At 43.4% G+C, this 19,961-nt stretch overlaps 1 protein-coding gene across 2 annotated transcripts in view; it reads right to left on the bottom strand.

The window, feature by feature from the left end:
- The window catches only part of DISC1 (DISC1 scaffold protein), a 354,676-nt gene that overhangs the window by 18,162 nt on the left and 316,553 nt on the right, over positions 1-19,961 (bottom strand). For both annotated transcript variants that reach the window (XM_008268257.4, XM_051821450.2), the window contains exon 11: positions 15,525-15,801. In XM_008268257.4, coding sequence (XP_008266479.1) covers positions 15,525-15,801 — 277 coding nt within the window. The remainder of the gene's footprint in view (positions 1-15,524; positions 15,802-19,961) is intronic.

Here is a 19,961-nt window from a genome sequence, read left to right as displayed (position 1 = left end):
TTCAACTAAGCAATCCCTCAATAAAAGATGTGGAAGCATTGACAGTTTTTGTTTAAGTCAAAATAGTGAATTATAAGTCAGGTTTATTGATATGTTGGGTATAATTGTATGAGAAATGCAGCCCCTTCATCTTAATACTTGTCTCATTTCCCAGGACATCAAAGAACTATCTCAGCCAGGGGTTTGAAGAATGTCATGAGCCTTCCCTGAGGATCTTCATACCCAGACACAGAGAACACTGGAGCTGATCTCCAGCATCTCAGGAGACATCAAGCTCCTGCTTTTAGATCCAAGAAAAGCATCTCAAGGAGCCATGTGATTTGGACAAAGTGGTCACAGAAAGAAATCAGGGGCACAAAGAACATCTGGAGACAATGTCTCTTCCATTTTATCCTCAGGACTCTGCAGCTGGTTCTCAATTCCTGGTAGACTCTGTCTCATGAAGGCAGAGGTCCTGCCAGGACCCAGGTACTTATCAATTGGAGGTGGTAACAATGACAACCTGGGATGCGATGATGTGTTTGGGATGGGCTGAGCATGCCTTGGCCATAAATGATCAAGCTTGAAAAATGGAGGGAAACAGGTAGGCACAGGGAAAGACAGCAAGAGTTTCTTCCTCCCTGCTGAGAATGTGCACATCTGGTTTCTTAACTCTCCCATCACCTTGGCAGACTTCAAATGAATGTACTCTGAACCATGTCCAGTAGCTCTTCACACACGAGGCTGCTCTTGGTGTGAAATGTTGTAACTTTTGCTTCTGTTTTTATTTTTAAATTAAATGTAGCCAAAAAAAGAGAGAAAAGTTACATGCCTGATACTTGATAATGAAATTACCACCCACTATGAAGTCACAGGTGTCCCTGCTGAAACGGACTGACAGGATTTGCAAGGCTACATGGAAAATTTAAAGTATGTGCTATTGGGTATTTCAAAGTGTCTTTGAAAACTCTGCAGTCCTGTCAAAAAGTCTCTTTAGCAATTATAATTATTATTATTTTTCTCTCTAAACACCTATTCTGTCACTTAGCCCTTGGAGTAATTTTGCCCATAAGGAAATGCACTGATGGCTGTGTTCTTCCCCTTCTATGCTTGGCTAATTCCCCCCTCTCTTCAAAATCCTGTAGATTCTTCTTCTTCCAGGAGAGCTTCAACCCAGAATCTCCCACTTCACCCAACCCTGGGTTAGCAGATTTCCTTTCCGAATGGTATCCTGCTGCCCTTGAAGCCCAGTGACCCCATCCTTTCTCTCCCCTAAAGGGTATTTATGCTTACTGAAGCAATGAATGGATATTCCTCTCTCTTACCAGGTTCTATGGTTTGAATGTGGTTTGTCTCCCAAAGGTTGATGTGCTGAGGGCTTGGGTCTCAGTGTAGCATTAAGAGGCAGCAGTACTTTTAAGAGATGAGACTTAGTGGAAGGTAAGTAGGCCATTGGGTAAACTGCCCTGGGAAGGGATTAATGCCCATCCCTCACAGGGAGTTACTTCCCTTGAGAGTTAGTTACACTAATAGAGGGAGCCTGACCCTTGAAGTGCTCTGACTCCCTGTCTCACTGTGGATCTCTCCTTCTCACACTTGCTCTGTGATGCCATCCACGGTGTTGTGACACAGGCAAGAAGACCCTCACCACGAGCCCAGCAGATGGGGTTGTCTGCTCTTTGACTTTCAGCCACTAAAACTATGAACTGAATCAATCTCTTGTCCACCCAGGCTCAGGTACTTTGTTATGGCAACGGAATAGGGACTAACATACCAAGTCTTGAAGAAGTTACACTGGGTCTCAAACTGTATTTTCTAAGCAGGATGTAAAGAACCAAACAGAACAAACTGGCTTGCAGACTTTTCTGAACATTGAACACCCCCCTTTACTTCAATTTATCCAATATAGCCTTGCCTCATATAATTTCCCTGACACCAGGGTAATGGCTGGGTCTGGTATGCCTACCACAAAACTTCCAAAGCCCTACAATCTTCTGTACTGCCTCCCCACCTGGGTAGTATTCAGTAGCACCAACTCAGCCAGACCATATTTCAAATGCAATTTGCTTAACTCACCTCATGATCAATACCTATAGACTTGAAATTTTGGGCAGAAATTTTCAGCTGTGTTGAATTAGAGTTGATGTCAAATTTCTGTCCTACTCACCCAACTGAGGGAGCGTGATTTAAAACAGAACATAGGGCTTCCTTTGTTGGGCAGGATTTTCCCATTAAAATGATTTTCTATAAAATATTTATCCATAAAAATATTATATACACTCAAACTCCAAATTCATTCAATTTCCAACCTGAGAAGATGTTCACCCCACACATACTAGAAAAAACACAGTCATAAATGCCATGGCCAGGGTCTCCAAGGACTTTTTTTTACTTAGTAATATTTCCCACAAACAAGGCTAAGTCATTTAGAAAATATCAACATTTAAAGTTTTATAAGTGGGGCTCATTTTCAAAGGCAAGGGAATATATTATATAATAATGATGGCTGTTTTGATAAGAGCAAATATCTGGTAACAATACCTCATCAAGCTAAATCTGAGTGATGAGGAAATCACACTTATTTTTTCTATTGTGAATAGAAGATGCATTTGGAATAGGCAACTCTTTAAGTTAAATTGTTAAGTAGGTGGACACTGCTGGAACTGCCAACTCTACTTACGCAAGGCTTCCACACATAACACAGCGCACATTTTCAGAAACATTATTCGTCAGTGGGGATCTGAGCAACATGTTATACCTTGAGTTAATCACTGGATCAAGAGTTTTTTTTAATAGCTGATTTCTTAAAAGGCTGTCAAATGTCACTCTTTAGGGAAAGGCAGTGTGAGGTTTCCAATGGTATCAAACAACAGACAAGAAAGATCTTAACCGAAGTGACAAGTTGAAACTAAGCAGAGAAAACTGACAAACACCTTTTAGGTCCGTATGAGTGTGGGATATGCCCTGTGCTGGGGCCCGTGCTCTGGCATCACTGATTGCTCATGCCCTGGATGTGGGCTGGTGGAAAGGCCCACACCTGAGCGCTAGTGTGAGCCTCCACCTTGGGTGTTGTACTCTTCGTTGTTAACTCAGCCGGCTCACCCAGAGCCCTGTTTTCCTTCTCCACGTGGGAAAGCATTGGTATAGCTGTTTAGCCTCAGAAATATCTAATTCTTGCAGTGAAATCACAGGCTCTATGATGGAAAAAGGACAGGTGACAGAGCAGTTCTCCTTGTGCTTGTCAAGCCATGTGCGTTTACAGACTGCCAAGTTTTCTATGGCACAATTCATGTTTAAAAAGTGAAAAAAAAAAAAGCCCTGCACTGCACACATCCATACTTAAAAGCCAGTAATATGACTGGAGCCTCATAACTGTTCTGTTAAGTCTCATCCCCTCTCTTGTAGCTTGAGGTAAAGTAGATGTGATTACCACCATCCATGAGCTTAGCTGATGCAGTAAAGCACTTTCTTAGTTCAATATTAAAATCACAGCCTTAAATATGTTCCTTTGGGCTGTTATCCAAAGCATTTTCTTAGCAAATACATTCAAGGAATGCTACATGGTTATCTCTTTCTTTCTATTCTCAACATAAGGAATACTTACTTCAGACAAATGCTTGTCATTAATACACATGATATCTTCACATCTATTTAAAACAGATTTTATGATATGTATTTATCTTTCTGCATAAACACTGAGTCCTACACTTACGGGGTAAATGCCAGTAAACAGAGAGGTGCACACTGAGACACTGGGGGTACACCTTTATCACTCTATATGATACACGTATTTATCCAAATAGCTAAATTAAATGGCTACACCCTGAGTAAGCGGATATTTCTTTCAAAAGCATTCAGATGTTGTAGGTGGTAAGGGAAGCATCTGACCTATTCAGACATCTCTAGGTCAGAGTAATACATTGTTCACATGTCCACATGCTTGCTTTGGAGAAGGCACTGAAAAAGTTCTAAAAAGAATAACGAATAAACCCCCCAAAAATCGATACAAGAAGAAATTGCCTGGTAACTGCTATACATTACCTCGCCTCTGAAGTTCTAGTTTACAATGAAGGACAATCTTCAAAAAGCTACAATTTAGGCCTGTGCCACGGATCACTTGGCTAATCCTCCACCTGCGGTGCTGGCACCCCGGGTTCTATTCCCGGTTGGGGCGCCGGATTCTGTCCCGGTTGCTCCTCTTTCAGTCCAGCTCTCTGCTGTGGCCCAGGAAGGCAGTGGAGGATGGCCCAAGTGCTTGGGCCCTGCACCCGCATGGGAGACCAGGAGGAAGCACCTGGCTCCTGGCTTCGGATTGGCGCAGCGTGCCGGCCGGCCGCAGCGCACCGGCTGTAGCGACCATTTGGGGGGTGAACCAACAGAAAAGGAAGACCTTTCTCTCTGCCTCTCTCTCTCTAGCTCTACCTGTCAAGAAAAAAAAAAAAAAGCTGCAATTTATATTGCACAATCATTTGAGGGGATTTGAAGGCTTTCCTTTTAGTATGGAGTTTCAACATCACAGTTGAATAAGGCCAAACTCCGTTAGAATCTTCTAAGGAAAAATGTATTTGTAAATGAGAGTAATAGTATCAGCTAGTGCCTAATAATCTCCATTTAAGAGAAGGAATCAGATACTGGGGATAAATGGACATCAAATTATTATCCTCTTTTGTAAAATAAAATAAAATTGGAGCACAGTTAGGGGGTTTCTTTTTAAGAGATTGTGCTCCTTGAGTGGTCTGTGGCTAAGAATTATTGAATTATAAAGAATAAAGAAGAACTTTCTGCATTTCCTTTTATATATATATAATATATATTATATATATATATTTTATTTGACAGGCAGAGTTACAGAGAGTGAGAAAGAGAGACAGGAAGGTCTTCCTTCCGTTGGTTCACCCCCCATATGGCCGCCATGGCCAGCACTGCTCCGATCCGAAGCCAGGAGCCAGGTGCTTCCTCCTGGTCTCCCATGCAGGTGCAGGGACCCAAGCACTTGGGCCATCCTCCACTGCACTCCCGGGCCACAGCAGAGAGCTGGACTGGAAGGGGAGCAACCGGGACTAGAACCCGGCACCCATATGGGATGCCAGCACCGCAGGTGGAGGATTAACCAAGTGAGCCCCCGTGCCAGCCCCCTTCTTTTAATATTAAAAAGATAACTTCTAAATGATTTCTGTCAACTATGCAACAATGAGACTATTCGAATTCTTGTTTTTAAATGCCAATGTTTAATCCTGATTCTGGGTGTTTCCCCTTCTGAATGACAGTGGCCTTATCACTGTAAAGTCTCAGACACCTGCAGCTCACTGCAAGGAGACAGGGACCCTCCAGTTGGATGCACTGTTTCCCTCATGAGAGCCACTCTCCTTTTCCACACTGTTATTCAACTGGTTAGCCTGGGCTCCTAATTATGTTAGCAAAAGGAGATCTTCTCTGTTGTAACAATGGTTCCAAGAAATCGGTTTTGAGGTTGGAAGGGTGCAGAAAATGGCCAATTGTTGGCAAGGCAAAAGCATCAGCATAGATTGATGGAAATATTATTCACTGATAGTGAAAGATAGTGTAGTAAGCCTTGGGCAGAGGTAAGACAACTGCTCGTGGGCATTCCAGTCCTGGTAGGAATGGGCAGCTTGCAGAGGCAGTGGGAGGCTCCTGATTTTTAAAATGTTTATTTATTATTTATTTATTTCAAAGGCAGACTGATGGGAGTGGAAGGGGCGAATAAAGATCACTGATCTGCTGATCCACTCTCCAAATGCCTCTAACAGCTGGGCTGGGCTGGGTGAAGCCAGGAGCCAGAAACTCCATCAAGGTCTCCCACATGGGAAGCAGGGACACACGTACTTGAGCCATCATCTGCTGTCTCCCAGGGTGCACATTAGCAGGCTACTGGATCAGAACGAGATGTAGCATTTGATCTCGGGCACTCCGACATGGGATGAAGTCATCCCAAGCAGTGGTTTAACCCACTGGGCCACAGACCTGCCCCAGGAACTACCTAATTCTAAGTTTGATCTCAGAAAGGTGAGGGAATCAGATGCAGTCTACATATGACAAGAGGCAGGATGTTGGCTTATTTTCCAGAAATGTGAAACCCCTGACTTAAAAACCTCTCGGCAACTCAGAGAACACCACTGCACATTGCTGGGGGAAACCTCCTGTGTCGCAAGTGCCATAAATGAGTCCTTGCTGCCCACGTGGTGACCATCCAGCCATCGATCCTTCAGTGTTCACCCGTGCATGGCGAGGAGTTCCCAAGATTAAAGAATCATCAGGAGCCTTGGGGTTGTTTCCCTCAGAAGCATTGAATTATTTTTAATTAGTGGGAGAAGTGCCACCATTAGGCCCTGGAGCACTGAGGGTGGCTCCACAATTTTCCAAAAGGAGTGAAAGTAGGCAGATCAGAGGAACCGCTTCCTCCCCCTGGGCAGGTGAAGGAGGCTGACAGCTGATGGCATTAATTAACTGTGGGAGCCAGCGGGAGTCTGCTGACTGCAGAAGAAATTCCTCTCGTATCCACCTGCCAGGTTGTCCTGTGGCTCTGTTCCCTGCATCACCCTTGATGGTGAAAGCCAGGCCAGGGGCAAAGAAATTCAGTTCCTACAGGTAGAGCTGTGCTTGTTTCTAAATCTATTTATGCTAACTACACTTAAATCCTAAGTGCATAATTTAAATAAATATTGTGTGGATCAATGAGATTTTGGTATGAACCGAAAGTCTTTGTCTCTCAAAAAATGGAAAACCTTGGAAAGACTCAATAATATTTAAGGAAAAGGGGTAGGAGACTGAGGATTGCTTTCCAAGAGCTCTTTAAATATCTAGTCCACATTAAGGACAACAAAACTAGACATTATAGATGGTGTTTTACAGGTAAAGTTTAACAAGGGTCATGTGAAATACAAATCAGCAGGCCCATGACTAGAAAAACCTTGACATATATAAAGCGACTTGCAAGTAAATGTATGTTCTCAGTATTTAAAAAATTTTTTAAAAAAGGTTTAAAATGTACTTTTAAAAATGATTCTCTGCCTTGTCTGACTTTTCAATTAACTGGCCAATTGCCAGTCCTGATAGCATCCTGATTACTTTTACTGTTCTACTCTTGGGTAAGATGGTTGAGTTTGTGGAACTTGATATTGTAGGGGAAGTAGAATTTTTCTTCACACCCTGGCTCTTTCTCCCCAAAAACATTAAGTAAAAAAGAAGAAAACCAGCTGATGGACAGGCAAACCATTTCTCCTTATCACCTCACCAACTCAGAGGTGGAAGAGGTACCAAGAGATTGTGTCACTTAGGACCTGCTCTTTGGAGTGTCCCAGTGAATTATCTGCGGTCCCAAAGCCAGCAAGTGTCAGGGAAGAAACAGTCGGATCTGCGCCTGCCATGACTGAGGAGGCAGCACTTTTGTCCACTAGAGATATTTCTAGAGTGAGAAATCAGTTGTTTGAAGACAGCAAAGACATCTATCTTCACCATGAATTCTCCTTTCCTGCTTTCTTTTCACTTGAAACGTTGTATAAAGGAATACAGGTACCTACATTGGGCTCAGAACATGATACCCCAAAGAGTGGTGCTTTGACATGCTGTGCACTTTGAGCTGAAAAAGACTGCAAAGTCCTTAGAACCTCGGTGTCTCCCATGGTGTCTCTGACCTTTTGCCCTCCAGCCTCAACTCTGCTTTCTTCCCTAAAACAAATGATAGAAAAGAATTCCATTCTCCCAAGGTGGGTCATAGAAAACAGGACTTCTTTCCAACAAAAGCAAGCCCTAAAATCTACAAAAGTCACTCTCTCCCTTCCCTCTCCTTGAAAACCCCTATTCTGTAATGGTCCTGTCTCATTCCTGGGAGGAAGAGATGCTGCAGACAGAAGCCCAGTATAATCTAATCAGACAAGCCTTGCTAGGTTTGCCCCTTTCTGTCTGTTTAGGGGTGTGGAAACTTTTTCCTGCCAAGGGCCATTTGGATATTTATAACATAATTTACAGGCTGTGCAAAATTATCAACTTAAAAATTAACCTGCTATGGATTTATTGAATTTTGAGTCCTGCCTGTGGTTGCCTTGGCAGGGCCAGGCCAAAATGATTTCCTGGGCCTTATATGGCTAACCAGATGGACGGTCCCCACTCCTGTATTAGATTATGTCCCTTTTATCCATTCACATCTCCACATGGCTATCAATTCTTTTTAGAACCCAAGCATAAAAATGGACAATTTTCCCTGGGTCTTTGGGTCTTCCTTTCTGAAGGTCCTCAAGTCACTTAGGAGGATAAATCTGTGGGTCTTTTTTCTTGTTAACTATCTTGTTACAAAAATGTTGGCAGTGACGGTTACGACAGGTGAGCAAACATAATGCATCTTGCTATTTCTAATCCTACAACAATTTTTGGAGACCTAAATCTGAACACATCAAGCTACAGCCTCTGGTTGTGTCTTGTTGCTTATTCCTTTCATTGCAGGCGTGTCAACACGCTGTCTGCTCAAATATTGTGTAAGAGTACTCCCAGTGGCCAAGTCTTCTGGTGGCCTCTTTGGTGGCAGGTCTTGGCTCTGGAAGGAAGCCACTGGCAGGAGGGGTCAACAGGGAGTGATACTGCCCAGGGAACTCTGTGGGAGGGGAGCCTATTGTGTAGCAGAAACAGAAGGCACCCCAGCAAGACTGCCTGCAGACAGGAAAGAAAGAATTACGCAGGTATTATGGCGAGAACGGTCAGTACAAAAGAGCAACTTCACAGCGGAGGAAGTCTGGCTCACCAGTTTCCCCAGCTCCTGTCTGGCCCTCTGCAATTTCTGTACTGTCTATAAACCAGGGCCAACAGCAGCTGATTGTTAGCAGAGTCCTTGGAAAGGCTGGGAGGAAAGCCATCATGAAACTGAAAAAGAATGAGGTTCTTACAATTTGAGGAAGCGCAGGCTAAAATTGGCCTTAGCCCTGTTGCTGACTTCCTTTGTAACAAAGTCCAAAGCAAATTACTTTGCCTTAATGGGCCCAGCTGTGAAATGGGGGAAATGGTGCCGAGCAGCCTGGCAGGGACCATAATCAATGAGCAGGCATTAATTAATGCCAAAGCACTTGTGAGAACAAAGTACCACCAAAACCCATGACATCACATCATCCAGATAAGCACCGGGAAGGCTTTGAAAACCCATCTCCCTGTGGACCTCTGTAAGAAGTCAGCGATTTTTCATGGAAGATTTGGGTCAAAGAGAAATTGACTGCCTATGGGCAGCATGCTCCAATAGCAACACCAGTGTGGAATGGCCAGACCCAGCAGGCAGTGGTACAGCAGAACTGGCTCAGGGCTGCAAAGCAAATAGACACCATAGCCACAGGATAAATACAAAAGGACCCAGATTTCAACGATGCCCTGGAAGGCCTAGGCAGGAAAACAAAAACATCTTCCACATGAGACCCTGGGGTTATCATTTCTCTGTGCCTTCAGTAGTCTAAAATCCTGGACCCAAACACTAACACGATCTTTTCTTTATTAAACCTTTCTCTTCTTGGATATCTGCCACTAATTCATCGCTCACTTCTGCTGCTTGATGATGGAAGCAAGGCATATGATTAAAAAAACATTTTGCAGATGCTTGTGCCTGCCAGAAAGAACAGCAGAAACAAAAAATTAGCACTGATGAGCCTCGCCCAGTGATGTGTGGCTCACTTTTAGGCGCACTGGGTTATTTAACCCTTCACCATAACTTGTGAGATAGTTGTCATTATCCTCTCCTCCTTTGTTTCTTAACAGATGAAGAAATGTGGCCTGTAAGCGGGCTAACTAGGATCAGAGACTGGGAGCCCTGGTCTCGACCACACCGCACTGCCTTCTGACAATCCTAATCTAGATGCAATCACACTGAGCATCTGTAGCACTGATTTTAACTACGTAAACAGTAAAAAAAAAAAAAATTTTTTTTAGTTACTTTTGAGTTGTGTCCCTGCCACTCACATGGGAGATTCTGATTGAATTCTGGGCTCCTGGCTTCTGCCTGGCCAGGCCATTGCTCTTCTGGGTATTTGGGGAGTGAGTCAGTACTTGGAAGACTGGTGTCTATCTTTCTCTCTTTCAAATGAATAAAAACTAATTAATTAATTAAGAAATGTGGTTCTAATTAGCTACCATAAATTCACTAAAAATTCACTACTTCTGGTGTAACTGATGTATGTACACTGTGACACAATTCACACAGAAATCAAGATGTAGAGCATTTCCTCACTGCCCAACTTCCTTTCTGCTCATCTCTCTGCCTTTTCTGGGAATGAATGATCTGTTTTCCGGTCCCATAATTTTGTTCTTCTCATAAAATCTCTATTATCTTGAAATCCCTGCACTCAGATTCAGGGAATGGCTGCCTTCTTCATGACTCAGTAGTGCCTCTCCCCAGGATAACATTCCTAAATCCCCAGCAATGCCTGAAACTGAAAAGAGAACCAAACCCTATGTCTTTGCTATGCTTTCTCTATACAAATGAGGGTACTTCTTCCTTTTTTTTTTTTTTTTTGACAGGCAGAGTTAGACAGTGAGAAAGACAGAGAGAAAGGTCTTCCTTCCTTGGTTCACCCCCCAAATGGCTGCTAAGGCCGGCGCGCTGCGCTGATCCGAAGCCAGGAGCCAGGTGCTTCCTCCTGGTCTCCCATGCGGGTGCAGGGCCCAAGCACTTGGCCATCCTCCAGTGTCTTCCCGGGCCACAGCAGAGAGCTGGACTGGAAGAGGAGCAACCGGGACAGAACTGGCGCCCCAACCTGGACTAGAACCCGGGGTGCCGGAGCCGCAGGCAGAGGATTAGCCTAGTGAGCCACGGCACTGGCTTCAAATGAGGGTACTTCTAAAAGACTGTGGAAAATGGAATTAAATGATGTTATTTTGGTGCAAACTGTTTTAAAATTTGTGGGATTTTTTTAAAGATTTATTTATTTGAAAGTCAGAGTTGAGAGAGACAGAGGTATCTTGGCATTCGCTGGTTCACTCCCTAGATGGCTGCAATGGCCAGCACTGAGCCAGGATGAAGACAGGAACCAGGAGCATCTTCCAGGTCTCCCATAAGGGTAGCAGGGGCCCAAGCATTTGGGCCATCTTCTGCTGATTTTCCAGGTGCACTAGCAGGGATCTGGACTGGAGGTGGAGTAGCTAGGATATGAATGGGTGCCCTTATGGGATACTGGCATCCAGGCAGTAGCTTAACCTACTAAGCCACAACGCTGGCCCCTTGTGCATTTTTAAAATATCCATTTTCCATAAGCTTTTTGAAGACCATACTTACATACACATGACAATGATTATTCATGTATCAGTCACAATAAGATATCAGCAACTATAACTAACAAATTAGATTATAATAATCTACTATAACAGAACTTATGTGAACGTGGCTTCCCTTTCTCTCTTAAAATGTTTCAGACTAAATCTTAGTGACTTCAACATATGCTTCTTTTTGCCTCTCCTTAGTAAGGAAGCACTTCCCAGCTTCACTTAGGTATCTCCAAACTGCCAGCACCACTACTCTTGTGCTTGGGGACATGACTTAGAGAAATAAAGATTATGTGAACACAAGCACAGCCATATGGTGACAGCTGATCAGATGACCAAGGTGGCTACTTCAGTGATTAATGGGCAGGTATTGCACAAAGTGTAGCTATGCTGGACAAAGGAATGATTCATTTTGCAAGCCAGACTGAGCAGGATGGCATGAGATTCAATCATACTATTTGGAACTCAATTTAAAACTTATGCATTGTTTATTTCTGGAATTTATCATGTAATATTTTTGGTTAGCAAACGATCATGGATAAAAGAAACCATGGAACATGCAACCACAGATAAAGGGATTACTGTATAAGGGGGTTACTTCTAAGAGGGACACTGTTTAAACCTGCTGTTGCAGTACGAACATGTGACAACGGCACTGAAAGGCAGCAAAAACTTTAAAGTCCCCTCTAGAGCCCCCCTTCACTAGGAAAGCCACAAACTAATCATGGGACATCTTCGGCCACTGGTGGAGAGGAACCAGGATGCTCAGGGATGGAACATGGTTGGCAGCCCATGGGACTTTTACGGGATTCAAGTCATTATAAGGCAAATCTCTAATTCTTCTTGCATACTTGTTCCCTAATGTCCTACTTTTTTTGGCAAATACAGTCCTGTTTTCCCATAACCAGATAATGAACCGGCAGGCACTTACAATCTGATGGATGAAGAAAAGCCCCCTGTACCTGGCAATGTCATCCCCGCCCCCCCCCTCCCCGATCCTGGTGGGCAAGGGAACTCAGTGAGGAAGGGAGAGCGTGGTGCAGGAGTGATGGTATTCAGGACAAACCATCCAAAATATGGCACATTGGCATGTGTGGATATGGCAGAAGCAGGAGGAGCTCTCTGATTGCCTCCTGCCCTTCTTCGCAGGGCACATAAGAGTTCTGTGGCCTTCCTCTGAAGCTGCTCCTAAGACTCTGATATAAGAGAGGCCCTCCCTATACTCAGAGGAAAGAAACATCCTTACCTGTGAAGATACAGGGACACAGAGAAGAATCTGCACAACAGCCCTTGCTAAGTTCCCCCCACTTTATGACCACTAAACCATTCCCCTTTTGCTCAATCACAGTTCTCCACAACTGCCCACTTGTTCATGACACTAAGCATAACAATACACAGATTTTCCTTTTTCTTTGAGACTGCATTTCTGAAGACTCCTATATCACATAAAATTTAATGTTATTTTTTATTTTTTATTTATTTTTATTTATTTATTTATATATTTTTTGGCAGGCAGAGTGGACAGTGAGAGAGAGAGATAGAGAGAAAGGTCTTCCTTTGCCGTTGGTTCACCCCCCAATGGCCGATGCGGTCAGCACACTGTGGCCGGCGCACCACGCTGATCCGAAGCCAGGAGCCAGGTGCTTCTCCTGGTCTCCCATGTGGGTGCAGGACCCAAGGACTTAGGCTATCCTCCACTGCACTCCTGGGCCACAGCAGAGAGCTGGCCTGGAAGAGGAGCAACCGGGACAGAATCCGGTGCCCAGACCGGGACTAGAACCCGAACCCAGTGTGCTGGCGCCGCAGGCGGAGGATTAGCCTATAGAGCCGTGGTGCCAGCCAAAATTTAATGTTAAATAAATGTGTATCTGTTCCCTTGTTAATCTTTCATTACAGGTGGCTCAGCTGGGACTCTCCATGGATGGGCACTTACAGGGAGGGACTGCACTCCTGGTAGACACCAGCTCGGTGGAATCAATCCTGACCTCCATCAGGACCCTGCATGAAGCACCTGCTGGGAGCCTACTTTGGAAGCCCTGCCTTCAAAGGCTCAGCCTGGTCGCCCGCAGTTTCTTCCTTCCAGGGCTTTCACCCCCATGTTTAGGAGACACTTTGCTCCATCAGAATAGATGCTTTCGACCCATCCACTTGCAGCAGGCGGCAGATTTTCAACATCTCTGCTTAAACCACTGGAGGCCAAGCTGGGGAGTGAGAAAGTGGTCAGTCTCAAAATACCAATCCCTAACAGAAATATAAATAAATCCAGGAGATTATAGAGGAGGAGACCTCACACATGTGTGCCTAATAACTAGAACTATTACAAAATCACCAATACTTCACACAGAAAATACTTCTACAAGGATGTCTGCCCTGTAGATCTTGGTCTGCCTATGCAAGCTTCTACTGACACCACCTTTATTACACCTGTAGCCAAGGATAATTGTTTCAAAACAATTTAAGTCATCTTCCTCATTTTCCCCTTAAAAACTTTCCCATATTTTAACCTATTTGAAATGCACATTGTTTACTAAGCTCTGTATATTTCCACTGCAATTTTCAGTAAAATATATATTTTATTTTCACTAAATATATTTCACTAATTATATTATATTCACAATTTTCACTTAGTATATTAACCTTTGGAGAATTGCTCTGTGTTATTTAGGTCAACAGGAAGATTCCACCTGCAGTGGCTGTATTAACAAAGCAGCTTAGATCCATCATCTGTAGTTCCATATTGAACCTAATGTGATTTGGCCAGCAACGATTCCAGACTGACAACAGCCTGGGTTCTCATAAGCTCATTCGATTCACATAGAAGACTGCGGGTCAAATTTCTCAGCAGTCCAGAAGGCTGTGACTAAATGTCATGTTCCAGTAAAGTACATGACTGGCCACTCTGCAAAGACCACGGATCTGCAGACAGGATGTGAACTGTGATGGGGCGGGGTGGGGAGAGGAATGCTCTCCCCAGCCATTCATGGTGAGTTCTGGCAAAGGCCCAGGGAAGGGTTTAATGTCTAAAATCAACCATGAGACAGCCAAGCAGCACATTCTTCTAGCCTCCAGGCTTCTGTTTCCTTTTCATGCTCAAAATACCGGGTAACCTGGCCACACAAAGAGCCCTGAGGACTACAGTGAATACGGTGAAATCAGGACAAAGTTCCTGGAGCTCTTTTTCCTTGAAAGGACTTTTGTTATAATGAGAGGTGGGGAGCAAGAGAAAAAGAGAGGAGAGAAAGAACAGAGAGAGGGAGACTCGAGAGGGAAGACAGGGAGAGAGGGCAGAGGGGAGGGATAGGAGCAGAGAGGAAGAGAAAGACAGGGGAGGAGACAGCAGGCCAGGGAGGTCATCTCTCTTCATGCAAGTCTGCCTCCAGCATAAAGAATCAAATAAAACCACATTTTCATTTGTAGTACGTATATCCCAGGCCAAATATTAGTTCTTGTTCTTTTATGAAAAAACACATTACAACCATTTATTATGATCTGATTTTGGTAAAGAAAATTAGTAGTATGTAGACATATACTTGAATGCTTAATTCCATAAAGTAATAATATAATATATTCTAAACATATAATTAAATGTCACATATGACATGGATGGGATATTGATAATAACTGTAAGTTATATTTGACATGTATAATGTGGCCTATATAAAGTAGTTCTATATTAGCCTGTATATTCTAAATCTAGCTATGATATTAGTATAAAAATAAAACTAAATATGTTAAACATTTTCCCTGCTTGTCCTTCTCTGTTTAAAATTTCTTCTATAAAAATTCTATTTAATTTTGTAATCATATTCAATAGCTATTAAAACTTTTCCAAGTTTGCTGGCGCCGTGGCTCACTAGACTAATCCTCTGCCTTGCAGCGCTGGCACACCGGGTTCTAGTCCCGGTCGGGGCAACGGATTCTGTCCCGGCTGCCCCTCTTCCAGGCCAGCTCTCTGCTGTGGCCCGGGAAGGCAGTGGAGGATGGCCCAAGTGCTTGGGCCCTGCACCCCATGGGAGACCAGGAGAAGCACCTGGCTCCTGCCTTCGGATCAGCGCGGTGCGCTGGCCGCGGCGGCCATTGGAGGGTCAACCAATGGCAAAAGGAAGACCTTTCTCTCTGTCTCTCTCTCTCACTGTCCACTCTGCCTGTCAAAAAAAAAAAAAAAAAAAAAAAACTTTTCCAAGTTTGTGTGGTTTGATGATAAGCCTGCCCAAAATGTGCTGCTTCTGTGTACAGCATGGTCCCAAAGCACCCACCAGAGCAGGCCTTCCTGTGAAGGCCACGCCGACAGGACACACCTCTTTTTGTTCGCCTCCTCTGCATAGAGGGGAGGGGGTATGATGAGCCTTCCACTCTTGGTCAGCTTGCAGAAGGGTCGTCCTCTCATCTTCAGAGTGGGGACTGGGAGGGACACTGGGAGCCACTGCCCAGGCAGCTCCTTCTAAGTCACCCATCTGCCCCTCATCTTCCACACACAGGCTGCCTTTGGCTTCCTGTAGCTGCAGACTCTGAATAAGCAGTCGACAAGCTTCCAAGTCAGCTTCCCACACTCTTCCAAGCAGGGGACACTTGCAGCTAAGGCAGAGGAGGAAACAAAAGCATAAAAATTAACCCAATGGTGACTCATCAATGGTGACCAAGTCAATAGCTTATTTACCTAGATAGAAGTCTGCTAGACATGTTATCCTTAATTTCATTTCATATTGTAACAAATTATTTCAGCCAGAAGATTCAGAGTGCCAGATCTGTATACCATCAAGTTCTCACACAATAAGTGTTGGTCCTCCATAGCCACTTGGTCTTTTTTTTTTTTTTTTTTTTTTTTTTTTTTGACAGGCAGAGTGGACAGTGAGAGACACAGACAGAGAGAAAGGTCTTCCTTTGCTGTTGGTTCACCCTCCAATGGCCGCCACGGCCGGCGTGCTGTGGCCAGCACACCGCGCTGATCGGATGGCAGGAACCAGGTGCTTCTCCTGGTCTCCCATGGGGTGCAGGGCCCAAGCACTTGGGCCATCCTCCACTGCACTCCCTGGCCACAGCAGACAGCAGGCCTGGAAGAGGGGCAACCAGGACAGAATCTGGCGCCCCGACCGGGACTAGAACCCGGTGTGCCAGGGCTGCAAGGCAGAGGATTAGCCTAGTGAGGCGCGGCGCCGGCCCACTTGGTCTTCTACAAGACCATCTAGACCCAGTGGCCAAATACAACATAGCCTCTGTCCATATCGATGTTCCAACCTATGCACTTTCTTTGGGTCCTCAGATCTGCCTAACTCTCCCCAGCTCAGTACAAATGCATGTGCTATTTTATTTTCCTGGACCATCTCTCTCCCATCAAACAACAGCAGTCCATATATGCCCATACCTACATCCGGCTGAATTGCTGTATCTTCAGATTTCAGCTTAAATAAACTTTTCTTGCAGGAACCTTCCCTCCCTTCCAATTAGAGACATTTTATGATTTCTCTCTTTAACATCTTGTACTTTTCCTTCAGACTACTTATCATAATCCTAATTATTTATATGATTTTTGGTTTGTTCTCTGAGGTCAGGGCTTATTTCTATCTTGTTTTCCACTCCATTGTTAGAACCTATTAACATGGAGCATAAAATCCAATGCTAGCGTGCCCAGCATACAATGCATATAAAGAGAGCCAAGCAGGGGTGGTATTAAATGCACAACAGATATTCAGCCTTGGTGCCAAAAGAGAACAGAAAGAAATGATTCTGGCTGGTAGGAAGGACATTTCCTTGTAGGGAGTCTGTTACAAGTGCAGTCCAATTAAATCTGTAGGACACATGGACTTGGGGTAGACAAATTTTTTCATTTTTCATGAAAACTCAAAAATCTTGCATTTAAAAAAAGTATATCTTTCATTCATCCATTTGATTTCATGATAGATACTTTTTTTTCAAAGAAACCTTTTATTTAATCAGTACAAATTTTATAAGTACAATCTTAGCAATATAGTAATTCTTCCCACCATACCTGCCCTCCCACCCCCAATCTCACCCCACCTCTTACTCCCTCTCCCATTCCCAGTCCCATTCTCCATTTTTAAAAAAGTTCTTCAACAGTCAAGACAAGGGCTGTTCAAGTCATTGCTTCTCAAAGTGTCAATTTCATTCTACAGATTTGTTTTTAGGTGCTCTATTAGTTATCACAGATCAGGGAGATCATATGGTATTTGTCCCTTTGGGACTGGCTTATTTCACTAAGTATGATGTTTCCCAGATTCATCCATTTTGTTGCAAATGACCAGATTTCATTTTTTTTACCTCTATGTAGTATTCCATAAAGTACATATCCCATAATTTCTTTATCCAGTCTTCCCTTGACGGGCATTTAGGTGAATTCCATGTCTTAGCTATGTAAATTGAGCTGCATAAATATGGTGGTGCAGATAATTCTTTTATTTGCTTATTTTATTTTTCTTGGGTAAATACCCAGTAGTAGGATGGCTGGGTCCTATGGTAGGTCTATATTCAGATTTCTGAGGTATCTCCAAACTGACTTCCATAGTGGTTTTACCAGTTTACATCCCCACCAACAGTGGATTAGTGTACCTTTCTCCCCACATCCTCACCAGCATTTGTTGATTGTTGATAGTATCCTATAGATTCCCAACAGTGTTTTTTATTTTTCTAATTTCTTTTTCTTGTGTTTGGTCTTATTGTATAATTTCCTGTGCTTTGTCGTCTAAGTTGGATATTCTTTCTTCTGTTTCACTGATTCTGTTGTTAAGGCTTCCACTGTGTTTTTTTGTTTTTTATTTGTTCTATTGAATTTTTCATTTCCAAGATTTCATTTGGTTTCTCTCTCTCTCTCTCTTTTTTTTTTTACAGGCAGAGTGGACAGTGAGAGACACAGACAGAGAGAAAGGTCTTCCTTTGCTGTTGGTTCACCCTCCAATGGCCGCCGCAGCCGGGGCGCTGCAGCCAGCGCACCGTGCTGATCCAAAGCCAGGAGCCAGGTGCTTATCCTGGTCTCCCATGGGGTGCAGGGCCCAAGCACTTGGGCCATCTTCCACTGCACTCCCTGGCCACAGCAGAGAGCTGGCCTGGAAGAGGGGCAACCGGGACAGAATCCGGCACCCCGACCGGGACTAGAACCCGGTGCGCCGCAAGGTGGAGGATTAGCCTAGTGAGCCACGGCGCCGGCCTCATTTGGTTTCTCTTTAAGATCTCAATTTCATGGGAGAAATTTTCTTTCATGTCATGTATGGAATTCATTAGTTGTGCATTTGCTTCTGATTACTTCTAAGTAATCCTATGATCAATGTTTTGGATTCCATTTGTGGCATTTTTTCAATCTCATCATCTTCACAGTCTAGAACTGAAGTGCATTCTTTTGGGGGTGTCATGTTGTTTTCTTTATTCTTGTTTCTTGAACTGGTGCATTTGTTATCCCACATTTGTGGAGATACTCGTTGGTTTCTTCTTTGCTTTGTTCACTGTGGAGACTTTACCTCTGGATTATATCTAGATGGATCAGTGGAGTGTCTGCTTTCAGGAATACCTAGAAGCATGTGGTGGGTGTGGCCAGGGAGCTCTGCTCAGTGCTCCAGGGTGAAGGGTGTCTGAGGTGACACACTCAGATTTGGTGTGGTAAATCTCCTTTTTAATTTTTAATTTTTATTTTTCATCAGAGGGGAGTTTTATTCTTGTCTGTTGGCATAGACTTAGCTGAGCTCCTCTCCTTGAAGGAGACCAGTGCCTGGGCGCCTGCCCCAGTGAGTATATTATTTGTTTGCTGTGCCACAAGGACCACACAAAGAATCTAGGTAGTCCTCAGTGTAAGCTCAGATTACTCAACAATGTCCCTTGCCAGGTAACCAGGAAGTCCTGATTGTGTAGAGCCTCCCACAGTGACTGGCCAATGTCCAGCCATACCTTGAGTCCTCCCACACAGCTTCAGTGTTTTCACAGTCCCGGCACACAAACCTCCCACAGTCACGAGCACCCAGACTACTTATGGTCTAAAATACATGTAAAATTAAAATACATGACAATCAGTGCAAAGGGAAGGAGAAAGCAACAGCAACTAAAATATTTTCAGATCCTAGAATTGTCCAGAAAATAGTAAAAATGTCCATTTATATTAGACTGAAAAGTCAAGGATTCACACTGAACTCTTTATAGTAATCATAAAACACAAAAGTAAAAGAGTATATAAGAGGCAAGCTAATATGGAAGAGAATTTTAACAATTAGTACAACTTTATTATTACTTTAATGAAAACAATAAGAGGAAGAACTGAACATGAAACAGATGTGAAAAATAGTGGAAAGATGTAAACCCAAATAGATCAGGAATTACATTAAATATAAGTAGATAAATAATATATTTAAAAGACAAAGATCTTAGATTAGAATAAAAGATCAAAATCTAATTATATAGAGTTTACAGGAGACATGCATTAATTATAAGCTTATGAACAAGTAGTAAGTAAAAGGATAGGAATGATACAATGTCATCAAAGCATTATCAGAGATAAAGTGTGAAAAGACAACCTTTTGAACATATTTTGTTATGGTAACTATATATCACTATAGAAATACACTAAATCATGATTAATAACTCACATGATAAAAATAGAAATTTCAGGTGGATTGTAGAAGATAACAGAGTAATATCTTTATGACAGTGGTAAGCAGACTGTAAAAACAAGCAGAAAATACTAAACATAGGCAAATGATAAATTTAACTTCATTATGCGGCTCACTAGGCTAATCCTC

The sequence above is a fragment of the Oryctolagus cuniculus genome, chromosome 13 (genome assembly GCF_964237555.1).
Source record: "Oryctolagus cuniculus chromosome 13, mOryCun1.1, whole genome shotgun sequence".
Taxonomy (NCBI): Eukaryota; Metazoa; Chordata; class Mammalia; order Lagomorpha; family Leporidae; genus Oryctolagus; species Oryctolagus cuniculus.
Note: the sequence above shows the minus strand (reverse complement) of the source record. Positions and strands in the feature narration are given on the sequence as shown.